At 33.4% G+C, this 19,769-nt stretch overlaps 1 protein-coding gene across 12 annotated transcripts in view; it reads right to left on the bottom strand.

Annotated features, from left to right (window-relative positions):
• Nrm (neuromusculin) overlaps nucleotides 1-12,885 on the bottom strand; it is a 165,499-nt gene extending 152,614 nt beyond the window's left edge. For 10 of the 12 annotated variants that reach the window (XM_070304179.1, XM_070304180.1, XM_070304171.1 and 7 more), the window contains exon 1: nucleotides 11,992-12,885. In XM_070304179.1, the coding sequence (XP_070160280.1) occupies nucleotides 11,992-12,097 (106 nt within the window). In that variant the 5' untranslated portion in view covers nucleotides 12,098-12,885. Of the gene's footprint in view, nucleotides 1-10,899; nucleotides 11,969-11,991 lie in introns of those variants that run through there. The other 2 variants (XM_070304172.1, XM_070304173.1) reach the window with 2 other exon arrangements.
• Nucleotides 12,886-19,769: the final 6,884 nt, after the last annotated feature.

A 19,769-nucleotide genomic window follows, 5' to 3' on the forward strand; every position in this document is an offset into this window, starting at 1 on the left:
AAAAAAAAGAGAAAGACACGAAGAATGAATAAATGAAGGAATTTATTTTACTCTGAGGAGGAAACTCACTTGTGAGATATATATTGAGAGAAAACGCTCACATATAAGTATAATGTACAAGATTTATAAATTTCTAAAAAGTAGAAAGAAATTGTGTGTAGCATGACGTTAGAATAAAAATTAAGCGGGAAAGTTAGAGACTAAGTTTTATGAACTATAAAATATTGTGGAATAAATTTGGTATTAAAGGCAGAAAGTTTTAATAATAAGTTTTGAAGTCGATACGATAAAGGATTCGTCATGTTTGTTGTATTAGTTTTCTAATTTTCATATATGTAGTTTTCAAATTGTTATCATTAATTAATCTCTGCTTTTACAAGCTAATCAAAATTAACGAAACAAGAAAACGTTTGCAAGATGACTATGCGATGAAGTTTCTTGGCTGACAATGGCTCTATTCAAAGAAGCTTTATACAAAATATTTCCTTATTGTGTCTATGCTGAATAAAATCGATATCTGATTTGCATCTATACTTGTAATCTATACTTGTAATCTTATCCTCTCTCTCTCTCTCTCTCTCTCTCTCTCTCTCTCTCTCTCTCTCTCTCTCTCTCTCTCTCTTTTGTACAGAGTCATTGATAATAAAATTTTTCTAAGGCTCTAGCTCTTCGGCACGCAGTAAAATGGAAATATTCCTTTAAAAAATACATCTATTGTTAAATCGATCAGCCAGTATTAAAAACTAAAAAATTTACTCACGAGTTTATGATTAACGTTAGGTTACAGGTTAAGCGTATCCAATATCGCGTGGGTAGTAAAGAACCAAATATAGGTGTTCAGAAAGAGACGCATGTGTTTTTATTCGTAGTTTAATGGAAATTTAATTCTGTATCGCAAACACATAATACAAGAGAGTTGCATAGTTCAAAGGTCGGCGATTTTTTTCTTGCCCTCTTGCAGGCAATGCGTAGCAGCGACAGCGCCCCTCGTTCGATGCGAGATCATCGATTATGCAATAAATGAGTTTGATCGTACTTCGCATGATTAATTCGCACAATACGTCCGGCTTATGTGGAGAGTGCTCGTGCGCGATCCATTAATATAATCATTAAGCAGGCTGTTCGGCACACTTGACAGTGCCGCTAGCTCGCAATTAACAGCATACATGAGACGAACGGGGCCACGGTTGACACGCTTACAAATTAACGTGTCAACCGGGCTCCGAGAAATTCAGCCCGACAGAAGCAAAATGGGATCGCGTGCATGGCACGTGACACACAAAAATTTTCAACGATGCATAGGGAGCGTCAAGTTGTTGCCGGATATTGTGGAAATTTTAAGGGACACGAGAGAATAATACAGCGGACACATACTCGCCGATATACACACACACACATTTTATATATACATATATGTATATAGCGTGTATGTGTATGTAATACGACGCTGAAGTAATAAAACGCATCGATAAATATCGTTACGGTCGCGGTCGTAGTTTTGAGAAGTTTTCATGCGGTATCACGGCATGTCCGATTGAATACAAATAACACGCGCGTATAGATATTGATACCGATTTTCGACATCGATAATATCGATGAAAGCTTGAAAATTTTTGTTTAACACAATTTCGTTCGTGCGGACGGGCGACGATAATACGAACAAATAGGACGATAAAAGCGCACTTCGTGAGAGATGAACGTATTTTACGCGAGTTTTTGATAGCGCGTAATCTTGCATTAATACCTTCTTTCGCATCGATTTTGTCATTTTCTTCTCGAATCTTTTGCTTCTATTTAAGTGACTCTCCCTTTCTCTCTCTGTCTCGTACAAAATAAATATACATTCTTATTTCTGCTTCGCGTTCCGAAACATTTGTACAAACTCTGTATTTGTTGCGTTACTAAAGTTTTCTTTCCTCCCATAAGCAATTATACGGTTTCTTCTTATAAAAACAATATTGCTTTTTCTTTGTTAAAAAAACATACGATATTTAGTAGTATTTTGCAGAAATACATGTATATTGATTAAACACATGGCTTTGATTTTGATTTTTGAAACCTACGTGAGATTTTTGGATTTACGTGAATCGTATACGATACAATAGACATGCAATTAGGCGTACTGAAAAATATCATGCGAATAGCGCTGGTAAAAATTGAATAGACAGGACGCTTTAACAAATGCTTCATTATTTTGGCAAAAAGAACAATGCCATTGCCGTGTACAATATTTGGATAACTTAATTAAAAGCCGGTGGATATAAACCTTCGACGTGGCGTAATAAGATTTGCGTTATACCTAGCTATCTTGTCCTAGCCTTTTAATTCGATATTTTTTGTGCATTATAAAATTAAAAATTAAAATATCTCTCTTAATTTTTTTCTCACACTTTCTTACTCGGTAGATAAGAAAAATCTTGAAAATATTATCGTATCTTTTAAAAATAACAAAAATCTATCATCGTCGGCAGAAGTAGCGCTACCGACAATGAGTAAATCTCGAAGATAACATTGAATATCCGAATTAAATCTTGATAAGGATAAGAGATCTTGATAAAGCGAATTCCATAAGAACTGTGCAGAGAAGAACAGAAAGTTATGTTCTACAATTTCTCGAAAGTAATAGCGGGATTATTGACTTTGCGTGAGGATCATCCCGCACTTTCCGAGTTCGTATTTTTACTTTCTTACGCAAAACGCATTGCAAGAGGAATTTCAAAAAATATTATTATAGGACACCTAAAGTTTCGCTCGTTAATTTAAAATTAATCCGTAACGACAGTAACTGCTGCCGAAAGAGAGAAATATAAAATTATCTGCGTTCATATATAAATTTCTTGTTCGCGCGAATACTGTACTATAGTAAATAGGGAGACGATGGCGATAAAAAAGTGTGTAATAATTTTAATTCGAATAAATGCAATTTGCATTTATTCGAATTAAAATTGACAATGTATTTCAGAGAAAATTGGCACAAAAGTGATACGCTCGTATTAATACGATCGTTATCCGCTTGTGTAAAATATAATCGAGTTATATATATATATATATATATATACTTATTCTTATTATATTGAAATATTTGTTTTAATAATTGATTAAATATATATATATATATATATATATATATATATTTGTTTTAATAATTGATTAAATATATATATATATATATATATATATATATTTAATCAATTATTAAAACAAATATTTCAATATAATGAGATTGAGTCAACACACATAAAATGAAAGAATAACTGTTATTTATTTTTTAACGTATATAATTTATTTGAATATTGGTTCTCTTTCTGCCTTGGGAAAAAAATTTGTAATGTAACAATCCATTGTGGCCGTATGTAATATTTCTCTTTTCATCAATAAAATTCTTTCTTCCATGACATGAAATGTCAGAATACTTATAATCATTTGTCTTTGGTATCACGATGACAAACACGCGATACAGCGAACGTGAAGTGTGGACATGCTTTATCAATTATGCTTTTATTAACTCATCAATCATTTACAGCGAGCAATTTGAACAATTACTTTTGCAAATTGAGAATACATATGATATCAAATTATTAACGCGTATAAAAAAAAAAAAAATTAATATGTAGAAGCATGCTAAATTATTATATGTATGACCAGTTTCAAATCAACAATTTACAATTAATTTTAATATTTAATGTCCGTGATAATATAAGGTGTCATAAAATTACGGAGAAAAATTAAGTATTTAAATTATTCTAATTTATTACGGACATATTTACTAGTTCAATGACGTAATTCCGTTACACTTCATCGTACGATAATAACGCAAGAATGTCTGTAGTGATCATTCGATGCAGAGATGAGGATACCGGCGTCTATAATCAACGTCTTCATTGTCACAAAACACGATCGGTACGCATTCGCGTGTGATAATAATATACGATGCACGTGTTGCAATCTGAACGTCTAATTCATAGTTACGCGTCAACGTGATGCTGATAAGTATTATGATTCGTCATATCAAGCTCGAACATGGAGCGCGATAATTTCTATATGCAAAGCGTGTTCCCGCTTTTACGTTGATTTTCTTCCCCGAGCATTTGAATGGCATATTTAAGCGACGTAGCGCGCAAAAGTTCTGTTATTTAAATACACGTATATTATTATGTTCTGCGAGTCTATTTATGATGTAGAGAGATTAAAAAAATTATTGTAATTTAATTAAATTTTAATATTACTCTTATTTGTTCATATTTTAAATAGAAATACACCAGTGATATATGACATGTATGATTTGTGAAATATTTAATTTAGTATTACTAAAGAGATTAAAGGATAGTGAATATTTAAAATTTTCTCTATCTCACAGTTATATAGATATATATATATAGATGAATAAGTTATTTAATCTCCGCCGTTTATAACAACATGTAGAATCAAACAACGTGTTCGTTGTGTGTTTTATTCAACATGGCACCGTGAAGTCGTGAAATACTTTAATCTGTTAAATATAATTTACGATATATAATAATGTGGTAAACGATAAACGATATTTTGTCATATACACGTAATTAAATACTGTTTAAATTTTATCTTTGATTATGTCATGCATTCAACGCTATCAACAAACTATTCATGCTCGTTAATCAATAATTTTCATCTTAGTCTTGCGATTTTCACTTGATGCCTTAACACACGTATTAAAGTTTGTAATAGCATTCGCAAAGTATAAAATCTCATTATTCTTCTTTTATTCTGAAAAAAATTAAATTATTTTGATATGTTAGGTTTTAATGGCCGTGCGTGCCCGATTAATCATTGTGGGTCTTGAAACTATTTGCATAAATAAGCCCGCAAATTACAAGCAAGTTTATGATACGGCTATTTAGTGATTAACTGTTGATGTTTAATTAATTTCTCCGTTATCTCTTTAAAGCAACTTTGTTTTGCATTACGCCAGATGTTGTACTAGAATAGTTCACGTTGTTAAAATGCGAAAAGTTGTAACGCAAGAATTCCTCAACCGAGTGAGGTAAAATAAACGAGTTTAGTCTGTCTTGTATTCTCCGGCAGAAAATAAATGTTCAGGTGCGATTGAAGTTGTCCTATTACAATGTATAGAGTCTTTTGGGAAAGACGCCAGTAAAAGCTCGTAGACGTTGAAAGTTTCACTATCAACTATGGCTTCCATATAGTTGTATGATGGATTGGCACTCTCTGCACAATTTTTCGCGATAAGAATTGCGAAATAATTTGTTTTGAATTTGCTATACACTGTATAACACCTGCTATAAAATTGCATTCGATACTTTATCGTCCGTTCTTGGAAACTACAAATAATGGATTTTAATCTTAAACTTTCTTATGCGCTTTACGGGTGCATCTCGTGCAGCCGTGATTTCTCGACTTGCAACATCCGTGACAACAGTTAACCGCATTCAAATTATAAATTAAATTATTTCTCGCTAATTATTAACTTTGTTTGCAACAATCATGTTTCTCATCATCTCCTAATATTACGGACTAAGTCAGTCTTTTTATACGGTCCGGAATTTAATCCCGACTGCTGTTGAAGGTGCATATGTTACAGATAGTACATGATACAATATGAAAATTTGATATGGCTTTTCGTAGGAAAAATTCTTTTCATGCGAATATATATGTGCGTACATACAATATCATTCTAAATTCGGGAGTAATGTTTTGCGAACCATTAGCTTTCCATTCTTGTGGAGAATCGCGCGTATCTGTCTATTCTATAAAATTGCAGCGGTATAAATTTAGATACAATTCCGATTTAATGGTGTCAATGCTTGCATAAGATTAAAGTTTAATATCGTAAAATTTATATGCAAACTATACACATATTACAGCAAATTATTGCGGCTTGATATATTCATTATATTTTATATTATTTATATACACATATGGTATATGGAAAAAATAATATTTTCTCTTTTTAAATCACAATAATAATATTAGAAAAATACTATCTAAATCAAATAAAAAAAATACTATCTAAATAAACAGAAATTTCCCCCCAAAAAAATACAAAATATTTTTACAATTTATATATAAATTGTTATTATTGTTTTGAATTTTGACATGTGTCTGCCTAGACAGGAATCTATAAATATTGCTTGGTAAATTTTTCTGCGTTTTAATTCGGGAACTTGTATTTTATAGTAACATACAGTGCACGTACGGGCAAAAGTGTACAGTTATGTCGATATAATCTTCTGATCCCAGAATAGACACGTATCGTGAGACTATTTATCGAATCCGCAAGTTAACTCGCTCTATATATACAATTGCTTTGCTCAGAATTTGCATCGATCGGAAGTATTGTTCGATACGTCTCGATAGAGTTTATTTCCCTAAATGTAAATTTATACACGTGAAAGATCCCGCATTTCGTAAGTAGCGCCACTGCAAACTAAGGTAAACATATTTGCTACGAAATTGCACGATTCGCGAAACCTGTAACCGGTGCCTTCTTTACATATCTCATGGTTTACTTTTTAAACTCTCGCGCTGAATAACGAGAAGAGTTGCAATCGCACAGTGCTTTGAGATCGCGTCCTTATTACTGGCTGACACCCAGTACATATTGTAGATGGAAACGCCGCGTTTTTCGCGTCGCTATCGGACGCGAAACACATATGCCTAATTATTATTATCGTGTGAACTTACAGCGAGAGTAATTATTTCCGTCTGGAGTAACATGCTTCCCGCGAAATGAGCTGGCGCCGGCGCCGCGACGGAGATGACATTAAAGTTTTGTCAGGCGTGTACATATGTATATATACATATATATATACACATATATATCCAAAAACTTATTTCATTTAAACTTTTCAAGTTAACGAGATTGATAAGCGTGAAATGAAATCATGATGTTTTTTGCGTATTTCTACTGTTACATAAGTATGTGAGCGAATAGGGAAACTTGACATCACCATCGACTGAAATATAATTATTTCATTCGAGTATTGTTCTCACGGTCAGTTTGATTACCGCATAGATCTGTTATACTTTAAACGTAGTTAAGAGTTTTTTATTTTGCGCGCTTATATACGTGTAGATTTAGAAATTTGAAATCAATAACATAAATAGATAACAAAATTTGGTTTTTTTGTTATTTTTTTAAACAAATTAAATTTTTGTGACGCTTTATTTAAAACATTAGTTGTCGTAATAATTGAACTATTTTAATTATGACTCTTATCGTATTTCTATCAGAAAGAAAAAAATACAAATTGTGTTTTCTCAGGCATCTACAAGACTGAAAAGTTATTATACGATACAGTGTAGAACATGTATAAAGGAATCCCTGTTTCCAGACCTCCAGTTTATTCACGGTTCGTTAATTCGCGTAGTTATCTCGATCGCTCTGCTACTTTCTTAAGGGTGGACAGTGTTTCTGTTAAGTACCTTATTAATGTTCGCGAAAAATACAGAGAGATATTACCAAGGGAATTCGTATTTCTACTTACCTTTACGCAAAAGTTTCGATGAGAAGTAAGTATACAGAAATTTAGACTTCCTTTCACAGAATGACTATTATTAATATCCCGCGACAATATCCTTTTAAACGTAAATTGATAAAACTTTGCATAAGTTAACAGAACTTTTGATTACCACGAAACAATGTCTGGAACAAAATTTGTGACAAATCATTTCTGACAAAAGTACAGTGTATTATATATTACTTGTATCGCGCGTAACAAACGAGGAAATATTTATTACGAGATGCCACGATATTTACACAATAGTCGCGAAAATAATTTCGCAGTTTTTGCAATTATAAACAAGGTGTTTGAGATTATACGAAGCATCGGATAAATGTAACATTAATGTGATGATAATTTCCAAGCACTTCTTAATTAATTAAGCATGCATTTTTGCGGAAATGTTTGTTCGAAAAATAAGCTTTAATTCGGCATTAAGTAAGAAAATTAGCGTTTTTATATAAACTCAAAAATTTATTTCGTACATTAATGTATCATCTGAAAATGATCACGTTTCATTCCAATTAAAAAATTGCGTCAGTTTGAACATTTGATTTCTATTTTTATTTTTATAATTTTTAATTGTATTTCAAGATTGCTCGAATATTTCACGTTCCTCATTACGGTAAGTTTCCGTGTACTTGTTAACGATTACGAGCGAAATAATTGCAACTAGTTACGTTATCATATTTTTCGACATTTTTCTTGCCACATTTTTATCAAACTGGAAAGTTGAGATATATCCTGGACAAAGTATATCCGTTACGCACATGGCAGTCACTAAACTTGCCAATTTTGGTGATGATACACCGTGTAGTATGAGTACAGAAAATATCAGGAAACTCCCATGCATGAAAAATATAAAAGATATACAAAAAAAAGTAATATAACAACTTTTATATATACAATATAATATACATTAGTAACCTAAAATTTACGTTAAATATATTTAAAAACAAAATAGTTTTTACAAGCTGCATATTATAGTGTTGCAGAAATATACGTGAAATTGACCGCAAATATGGGAATAACTACAATAAATCTATATTCGTAAAATCAAAATGCTAAATATTAAATAATAAATTTCACCGACTGTATGTGATATATTCATATGTGCATGATTGAAATTATTGATTGATTTAATAAAATCCAGCATTATTATAAAAATTTCTCTTTGATGTATCTTGTTGCGCTTTAATTTAAAAAAAAAAAAAAAATGTTTAATCAAATTTTGTAGAAATATATTCGTGTGTATTGTACAGTACATAACAAAATAGCTATTACAATTTTTAAATAATTAAATTAAACATGTTTAAATTCATATGTTATTCAAGTAAGTTCTCTAAAAATTGACAATCCATTTTCACAATTTCTGCATAATTGATAAGATTCTATAGCTCTTTTTTTCTTCAAAAAATTCTTGTTACAAAAAAAGTAATAAAAATTAAATTAGGTGAAAATAACGATCCAAAGATATGTTCAAATAAGATTTTCATATTTGCAAAAATAATATTTATTGGAATTAGCTCTTTTTTTTAATGTCATCTGCAATTTAAGCAAATTAAACAAGTATTTTTTGATGTTTATAATTTTTCTTTTTTCTTGATTATTCTTTTTTCTATATATTAAACCGTATATTTTCGTCGAATTCGGCAGATCTCGATTTCCTAATTTGCCACGCTGAGAAACGATAAGCGGTATAATTTCCGTAATTTGCATTGCTGCGTATTATCACTATGCGGATGTGCAACATATCGCGTTCCAAGCGGTCAGCGCCGGTTTTAGAAAGCTTCTGTTGCACTTACATCCCTTGTGTGCTGGCTGCATTAACGCGCTTCATGGCCTATCGTATGTTTGTTGGTTTTCGAGCAAGCGGTCATACGGATTTAGAACTTGCTTGGGACTTAGCCAAGCACGTGACGTCAAATATTCCCATAATTGCGGGCACACGACGTGCAAGTGCAGTGACAGCACGTTATCTCGTTTAAAGCATTTTAGATTTTACTTTACTATTGATATAGATCGTGTCGTGAAGTGTTTTTTAAATATGCTAAGTGTGCAATATTAAAGGTGAACTTAGGCTAACTCTTACGCACAGTTTGATTATTTGATATCATTAATATACTATATATTATTTATTAGATAATATTTTTATATTAAAAAGAGAGAGATATTCTGACTTTAAATAATTAAACAATTACTCATCAAAATATTTTTTTACTATATTATGAATTTCTCATGATTAAGGTTTTATTATATTACAAATTATCGCATTTTCAATTTTAATACGTATTTTGAGTATAGTACAACATTTTTCTGAATGTAATTCACGAAAATATATTAAGGAACACTAAAGCCGCACGACGACCGTTAAGTGATTTTCAGGGTGTCGTTTATATGCAAAGATACATATCGGCAACGAAATCTCGATACTTTATACATTTTTTTCTGAGTAAGATAACATCTATATATGTATGCATCGTATAATAGCGTAGATAAGGTCACAAGGTAAATTTATTCTCGACGGGTATATTTAAAGAGTGCCCGTTCATCGCAATATATATATATATCGATGCGCCAGCTGCGTATCGCTATTTTTAAATTTCGATACTCTCTGAGATTTTTTCACGACGTATATTTAAAAAACATATGCGATTTCAAATAAATACGTACGGTGTAAATAGTAGAGAAATGTCACGAGCGAAATCACGCTTCCGTGAAGGGGTAGCTCGTATATTTGCGAAAACCGTGCTGCTAAATCCGCGCCTTTACGCGCGGTACGACCAACACGCGCATTTACATAGGAATTCTGGGACGCGAAAATATTATCCGCTTTTCTATCCTCGTGATATCGGGAATGTTTGCGGGTAAAGCGCGATCGGGGACAATCCTTTTTTTACTCGATACGACAAGGTTTGATCACGTGCACGCATATTGGATAGCAAGGTACGTATATGTGTGTGTTGTATGTATGTGTCTATATAAATGTGAGTGTATGCGCGGACGAAAATACTTGCGGTTTGAATTTTTTTCGCAGCTCCTCAAGACGTATGCGGATACTCGGGACATTCGTTTTTTTTTTTTCCCCTTTCATCTGATTTTCAATAGCCGTGCACATATCCGGGGGCTGTGGCTATTATTCCACGGCCTTGAACACGCGAGGTCCCCGTTCTCGTGCATGTTTACGTTACATTACATAGCTGCACACAAAATACACACACATATACGTACACGGAGAAATAAAAAGAGAGAGAGAGAGAGAGAGAGAGAGAGAGAGAGAATATTAGACGAAGGAGAAGGCGAGCGTGCGTTTGCCATTCGTGCAACATTAAAATCTCGTTTCGGTGAATCGCAGCAGCAGGGAACAACGGGCGTCGCTTTACAACGGGGGAAATTATACCTGCGTTTATAAAAGTGTTCTTCCCTGAATTTCTGCTAGCTGAGCATTATTGTTTTCCCAGCACGTCCGCCCGCTTCTTTCCCATGAGCCTCGTAATTCTTCAGGGAGGCATTAAGGAGCCCAATCCGCTGTATGCTTGTTAGCTCGTTGTACATTTTCTACTCCGATTCTATAGATCATTTTCGCGAACAGTTTGGCTGTTACGTCATATATAAAAAGTCTTTTGTTTAATCTCTTTCGAATTCGATTACACTTCTTCAACACGCTTGTTTGTATTTGTAATATGCAGAAGTATAAAAAAACGAAATGTATTGTTGGATAATTTGTAAAATTTAAAATGATCGAAGATCTCGTCGAGAAAAACTGTTAAGAAATATAAATCAATAATAGTATCACGAAGATTGATATTTAAAGTAGCTTATTATTTTTTAATATAGATATAACACTATGTGACATGATTTTGTCTCCCGGTTTTTTTTTTTTTTTTTGACGTTGCTTTATCGTTAAATATTATAACACATATATTAAAGCATTAGTAGATGTGCGTATTATGGCAGCTTTTAGGCTTCAGAAGTCGAAACCGTGTCGCAAAGAGCGACTAACAGTTACTAAGAAAGTTCCGCAAACAGCATTGTAACCGTTTATTTATGGGTGATAAAACGACTTTTATAAACGGTGGGTTAAATAGATTTTATGGCACAGTTTATTTCTGTAGTATTGCAGCAGCTGCCTTGTTTTTCATCACATTAGAAAACGTCGACGATAATCGTTTCGTCGTGATTTAAAAAAAAAAGCGCGATCTTTACTTTGGCGCCATAAAAGCAGAACAAGAACTCAATCTCGAGAAAGTTTCGCCTTGAATTTTCTCTTTCATGTACTTTTTACTTTACTCCGTCATATTAGTTTGAATTTATGCCTACGAACTCCGTGATCCTCAGCTACATTCGTGCATATCTGTTTAGAGTTGTCAGTATCTGTCAGATGCACGTGCTGCATTGTACACGTGTTGACAGGTTACGCAGAACTCTTAGCGATAATCCCGGATTTATTCGCGTACCAATTTCGAGCGGGAAATTTAGGACGGTGACTCACCCTCCGCTTCACGTAGAAGGATGGATCCGCCGAGAAACAGGAAGACGATTGTCGCGGTCGCTCGCATTCCCATAGCCTTGCGGAAGAGATACTGTCCCCGGTGCATGATTAAGAGAGAGAGAGATCCACCTGGGATCCGTTGACGGTATCTAAACTTTCCTAGCGTACCACAATCATCAAGGGAGCACCGTACACCGCGGCGTTCACCAAAATAGGCACCAGCAATTTTCACACAAAATCACGATCGGATCAACGTAATCTCACTGTTTTTTATAAAGCTCGATATCGGGAGATATCGCTCGTCCTGTGCACCAGCACTTGGATTTTTGGTTCAGTGTGATTTAAAGGAAGACTCGCGCACCTTAAAATCGACGATCAGGGTGAGAGGACGGAGAATCGATCGAGGAGAAGAACGCGAGAAATATCCCTGCCACTTTCGATAGAGAAATCGTATCTATCGGCGAAGGAGATTCTTCGCGAAAAGGAAGACTGACAGGAAGAGAAGAACTGAGGAAAGAACAGAGGGGGAGAACACGTGCGCGCTCGATAAGGGGGTTCTCCGGGGCGTCGACAGACAGTAGAATCCAAAAAGATCGTTTTGGTGCAACGGAAGATTATCGCGATTTACGCGATTATTGGCGAACGGATCGACGGTCTCTTTTCCGATCGCTGGTGGCCTCGCGGGAGGGTGAGAATTCGACGGTTCACGACGACGACGAGGCTGGCGAGGGTGCGAGCAACCGAGCCAGAGACAGAGTCGCGAGCGACTGGCGTTCCCGAGGTGAGGTGGAGGCGAATCGTGCGCTTTCCCCAAACTAAGCGATTCGCGGCCGTCCTCGGCGCAACGCGCACCTGTCGTTCCGCGGCTCGATGCGCATGTCCCTATCCGAGAGAAGCCGACAACCGACTGCCGGAGAGAAGACTGTCCGTCCCTGAAGGGGATTCGAACTGCTGGCGGCAGGTGGGAGAAACGCGAGGTGCGAGGGACAAATAAACAGGGTTGGCTTCCACGAGAAGATGAAAAGGGACGGGAAGACCAGCGCAGCGAGATTCCACGAGGAGATGAAAAGAGACAGGGTGATCAGCGTGGAATCCGCGGGGTCCAAACATGCCGGTGTGTATCCGTGTGGATGCCAAATTAAGATTTTCGATTGCGATCCAACTCTACTCGAGAGTGCGCGAGTTCTCTCTCTCTCTCTCTTTCTCCGTCTCCCCCTCCGCGAGACTTTCGAGCAATTCAAACCATAAGCCGACTTTGGGGTAGGTCGCGACTCGCAGACGGGGATTGTCGAACAGCGCAGGCTAAGATCAGCGAGATGGCGATGCTTTTGACGTACCACGTGATTATTTATATATTTATGTAACAAGATAATAAGATCTAGGTTTATCGATTTGTTTACGCTCACGGAGTGTTTTAAAAATGTAATTAATATTTTTAACAATATAATTACATAATTTAAACGTTACCTAAAAAGAGTGTTCTTGGAAAAACTTTCTCTTATATAATAGATAAATATTAATAAATATTTTAAATAAAATGGCGTCAGGTATTACGCGCTGCAGAGGTGTGTTGAAAAGAAACTTTAAACAGATATTTAATATTCTGAGGATGTGTATTAAAAAATCTTATCCTCCGCTATATTTTTTATATAATGGATAATGATATCGCAGAAAATTCAAATTTATATGGAAGAGCTGGATGAAACGAAAAATGTCATGTAGCATAAAAATGACAGGCAGTATAAAAAAGATATCAGTGTGATATGTATTAAACAATAAATATTATTTAATATTATTATAAATATTATAATATCAAATTTATTGTTAGATTTTAGTGATCGATTATCTGCTACAGATACTCGTTTTGCGATTATCTTGCATTCGGGGACTGTTATTGTATTCGAAAGGATTGTTATTCTATCGAAGACGGAATGTGAATATAATATTATTCTTTGTCAGATAGTCGTCTCGAAATACGCAAGAAATATAGCGGAAGACACGGTCATTAAATAGAAATTTTAATGAATTATCTACCTTTACTTTTATTATATGATAAATGGGACAGGTTGAATAGAGAATACAAGAAATTAAACCGCTAATGCTGTAAATAATGTTACATTGTTTTTCTTCTTTTAGCTCTGATTTATTTATATTATTAGCTAATTATATTTTGTATTTTTATTTACATGCTCTATTGGTATATTAAAATTAAAAGTAGTTGCATTAAAAATTATTCATGTTTTATCAAGAATAATTATATTAAAAATTATTATCGATAAAAAAACCATAATCAAAAAACTTTGCGACACGAGAGATAGATTTACGTGAATTGACAACTGAACTTTTATCTCTTTATTTTTGCGAGGCTCAACTGGGATTTAATAATAGGATAATCGATCACACACATCGACTTAATTAGCCCTGGGATAATGGAAAACCAAGATAACAAATGTTTGTATAGCTGACGCTCTTACTTTATCTTTGCAATATATCTATAAAGTTAAATAAATTAAGCATAGAACGTTCTCATATTACCCACGAGAAAAAATAACGTTTTTCTAGACCTCGCAAGGCTTCCTAAAATAATCTTTCAGCATTATATTACAAGCAGACAGCTTGACGTCAATGCTTTACTTACACAAAAAAATTTTGGAATTATATAGTGTTAAAAAATATTGTTATCGATTATAATTAATATTCAATATGCATTAAATTACATTTAATTTGATTATATTTTTAAATTATTCAATAAAATTATAATCTAATAAAAATAAATGTGTTGTTGAACTTGAAAATTTAGGATTATTGCACACACACATATTTTTTAATCTTTTATTAATTTTACTTAATACAAAAAGAAATAATAGAGAAAAATAATGTTTTACAAATTAATAATACACAAAAGATTTGAATTAAACTTTTTATATTGATTATTTCACAGCTTGATTCTTAAAATATATATTTCTGCATTGACCTAATGTAATGGCTATATAATGTGACATTATAATATTATACATAACGACTATATTATTATAGATATGTGACATTATTATAAATATTGTTATAAGTTTTAAACTTCTTTTCAAAACTTAAATAATATTTTCGCGCTTGAGTTTATAAGTACTGTTTGAAAATGTGTATCGCGGCTTGAATACAATAGTATACGCGCTTCGCGTGACACGCTTTGTGACACTGAAAAATATTGTTAAAGCAAAAGAAAATCGGGCATCAGAGCTACATATAAAAGGGCATCCAGCCGTGGCTATTCCCTTTCTCGACTGTTGCGCAAAATAGCGTCTGCGTTCTTACGACACTAACCTCTCTCTGTATTTCAAATGCTTTCACAGCGGTATATAAACTGCTGAGGTACTGTTGCAAACGTTGAAAGTCGAAAATGAAGATGCCTTTGTATCGCACTTAATGCGGAAACCATACACATACACACACCCACATAAGATCTTTTTTTTTTTTTTTTTTTTTTTTTTAAATTAAGTACAGCTTTTGTGGTGGTTTATATGTAAATTTTTAATATAAATAATTTTATTTACAAATTTCATAAAGATAGCGAATAATAGAGGTTATTTTAAATTTATTTAAAATATCACGGAAATATCTATTATCTCAAATTGTCAATAAATAGTGATAATAAATCAATTATTCTTCTCAAGCCGAAATTTTTTTCCTGCTTTTGTGTTCTCAGTCTAATACTTATATTTTGATACTTTAAGCAGAACACCCTATTTTGAAACTGTTTAATGTAGACTTTTTGTGAAAGTTTCTCTTTTAAACCTCTAATTATAAGTGAGAAAATTGTTCGTTTAATGTTTATTTGAGATATAAAGTAAGAACTCAGTATAATATTATTCACATAATAACATATAAATATAACCTAATACATAAATATATAAACTATCAATATTGTCCAGAATCCATAGACAATTTGAATATAGAAGAGTTCGCGTGCACGCATCAATATAACGATATCAAAATATATTATTGACAATGGATACCGTGCGCAACAAGTCTATTTATTATTTACGTTTTGATACGCATTTTGCATTCCGTGCATATTTAAGTGGACGACACGTTTAATGATAAATTGAATATATAAAAAGAGTTTTATTTTTACATTAATTTAATTCTTTATTTACAAACAAGGAGAATATAAAAAATAATTGTTTACTTCAATTTATTTTAAAATATATGATATATAGAGAGAGAGAGACTGACTAAAAATTATTTTTTCATGCAAAAGATTAGTATCGTCGTAAAAATCACTATAAATATTCTCACGTTCACATTAACAGAAAAATCATAGCGTGAGATATTTTTGGCGCTTGGAAAAGATATAAGAAGAATCAGGCCAATCATGATAAACACGTGCCAGACGTGGCGACTTTCGAACCCGGCAATTTTATCGTTTCTTTTTACCGTTCCATCTTCCACTTCTATCGCGACTTTATATAAAGAGTTTTACGAACGTGCGCTGCACAACTTGTGTCACTGTGAGTGAGGGGTCGAACTATTTCACCATAATTCTAGTGTAAACAGGCAGAACGTCCGGCAATTGTGTTCAGATAGTTTGCGAACAAACTCTCAATAGTCTAGCTACGACCTGGCTATTCAACTTACACGAATAAGTTTGAATATGCAGAATTTGACAAAGACTCTCTTCTGCATCAATTTTTAATAAATTACATTTAATTTGCTGCCATTACGTATTAATTATTATGTATTAATTACATTGTTTATTTTTTTTGCTGATATATTTACTTGCAATGAAAATAGAGCCAGGAAAAATATCTTGTCCTTTTTGTCTTGTCTTATGTCATTATTTAAACGGAGAACGAAAAAGCATCGAAAGCATGTTTCTGAAATAGTTTGGCCCGGTCTGTTGGCAATGTCGAGGGTGTTTCCGCCTGTTCGCCTTCGGTTAAAAACGGCAGCATTCATGGTCGAATGACAGAATTCGTAGGAAGAGAACGGCACGAAACATATTTTCTTCGCGACGTGTAATATAAGAATTTTATATCTCTGGTTTGTGTACTCTATCAGAATCGCGCGTCAATTTAAAACATGCATTACGCATATGTACAATATTTGACAAGTGTCGCTCGATGCATCAATATCTTGTAGATATTTCAATAGATTTTTCGAATATTATATTTCTTTCCTTTAAATGCTTCTTAAATCACGATATTCTAAGAGAATCCCCCATTACCGTTAGCTAAAAGGATCTTTCTTTTTTATGAAACACGCGAATGGCAAATGAAAGTTCTGATGACATCTGTATATTTCGAGATAATCTTGAACGTATTACATAAGATGTTGGGAATGATAATCTCATTAGAATTGTTCTTTTAATAATTAATCAAGATTGTTCGAATGAACAGAGTATATATTACGGTGCCTCTTTCTTGGACCGAATGCAATCTTATCGGGGTTCCCGTTTTTTACCACGGAGAGAAAGATTCCATCGAAATACTACAGTCGGAGATGTCGACCGTAATCTTCCGAACCTTGGGGTGATCCTTAAGGATCCGGGCAAAGTGGTATTGGTGCAATTGTCGTCACCGTAGCGGAGAAATTCTCCTGAAAATGTTCCAATATTCTGATCCCACCTCCGGCAATCGCAGCCGCTGATAAAAAGTTCGTTCGAACTGTTCGTCCGGATGATTCGAATTACCAACAGCATAATGCAGCTTATGCGCGTAATTTACATCCATTCATTGAGCATTATTCGTTGGGAGCATCCTGTATACGCTTCGCCTATGTAGTATTTGGTGAAACAATTATTATAGAAAATTAAAATGTACGGTAAATGTTCGGCTAAAGTTTCGAAAATTAGCTATTTTTGTCTAATTCGGAGATAATTTTTTTTTGCTGCAAATATTTATATATTTAATAATTATTAATTTAATAATAAAAACTTATTTAATAATAAAAATTAGGATTTTTATCAGTTTTAATAAATGCCTTTTAAAGTAACGTGCACGTACAATGATATCATCGAGCAAGCAACGTTGATAAAAACACTTATGTTGTCTTTTAATGATATCTTCTGGCTCGAACGACGATAATAGTATAGCGTGATTCACTTTCGTGACGTGCTCCTTAATGCTATCTTACTCTCTGCCGCACGTTTGCGTGACATTGTCGCATAATATATTATACAATATATTATACGGAAGTCGGATGCAAATAATTTGCTCTAAACGCTTGTGATAATCTCCAGTGAAAATATTCACTTCGAAAAAGCTTAAGAAAGCTTTTCTTCTATCGCTTCTAGAAACTGATTTGCATCATTTCGCACGCGTTTATTATTATAAGCATTATAAACACGCAAATATTTTATGCTTTTAGAATATAACTTTATTTTATTATGAAAAGATCAAATGTATCTTTTTTATAATAAAAAATGGAACTGAAGTAATCCGGATTTACAATAGTTAATAGTACACAAGTTAATTATTTCATTTCAAATATGTCCCGTTAAACCAGAATTTTATCTGAGTTAATCATAGACTAATGGATCCTAGCAATTTGCAGGATAAAAATAGAAGGTGCAAAATGATTTTTCATCCTCGATGAACGAACCGAAAGCTACGAAGGGAGTATTGGACAATAAGGGCCGGATACATTCCAATTGCATCTATCCTAGAAGCTATCCCTAAAATCGTTAACTTTTGTCCACTTGAATCAATCGGCTAACAACTTTCTACCCTCTTAACCATTCACACGATCGATTCGATGAAGTTGCGAAAAAAGCTTCGACATCAGCTCTTTTCGAACATAGCTGTGCACTTTTCTACGAATCGTACTTCACCATTTTTTTTTGAAATGCGGAATATTTTCATTGCTAAACTTGCGATATGACGTGATCCGTAATTTTTTTACTTGAATCTTACGACGCAATTCCCTCGTGCAAAAATGCACTCCGACGAAAAACCTGTAGATATTATTGAAATTAAAAGTACGTTTCTCTCTGGTCATGATATCGTTGATACGCCTCAACGAAAAAGAAAAAGCGAAATGCAAATCGAACATGTCACGCCATTATTTGATCCGGATGCTTATAGGGAATTTCTTTTTCAGCAGGACGAGCGTTGAAGCTCTTGGGATAGTGGGAGAATTTAATATCACGCGTCCTAGTTCGCTAAAGCCGAAGCGAATACTCTACGTAAGGATAATTTAGTTATATTACATATAATATAACTTTCGTTGTGCGGGCAAGTCGTATTACTCGGATTTAATGTTAATAAATTTGATGAAAAAAGTTTCAATACGTATATTATAATAAATTAAAGCGCCATAGTGTAGCTGTGATCAAACGTCAAAGGCTTTATTCATATAATTTTTTTAAGCCAATATCAAGCACAATATATGAAGAATATATGCACAATCGAGATTTTTCGCTTTTAAAATTATCGATTTCTTCTTACAAATCTTATAAGTCTTCTTGATGAGAAACGTTGCGATTTCTTTATGTACGCGCAAACAGAATAATTAATTGTAAAAATGTATGCGCGAAAATGTATTTCCGTCGATGTGTTCGTGATTTGTAATTTTAAAACAATTCAAATGGTAATTCAACAAGAATGTCACGATGAATCTCTGGAAAATTTCTCGAAAGATGACAATGATACATTTGATGCATTATGATGCTTTTAATGTACGATTGACAATAAAAAGTAAAACTTTTAAATTTTATACAGTAATTGTCTATATATGTTCTTATATATTTATTGCAATATTATTTTTAATCATTAGATTAAAAT

This window comes from Polyergus mexicanus, unplaced genomic scaffold, assembly GCF_030449975.1.
Source record: "Polyergus mexicanus isolate NDT 795.1 unplaced genomic scaffold, iyPolMexi1.0 SCAF_11, whole genome shotgun sequence".
Lineage (NCBI taxonomy): Eukaryota > Metazoa > Arthropoda > Insecta > Hymenoptera > Formicidae > Polyergus > Polyergus mexicanus.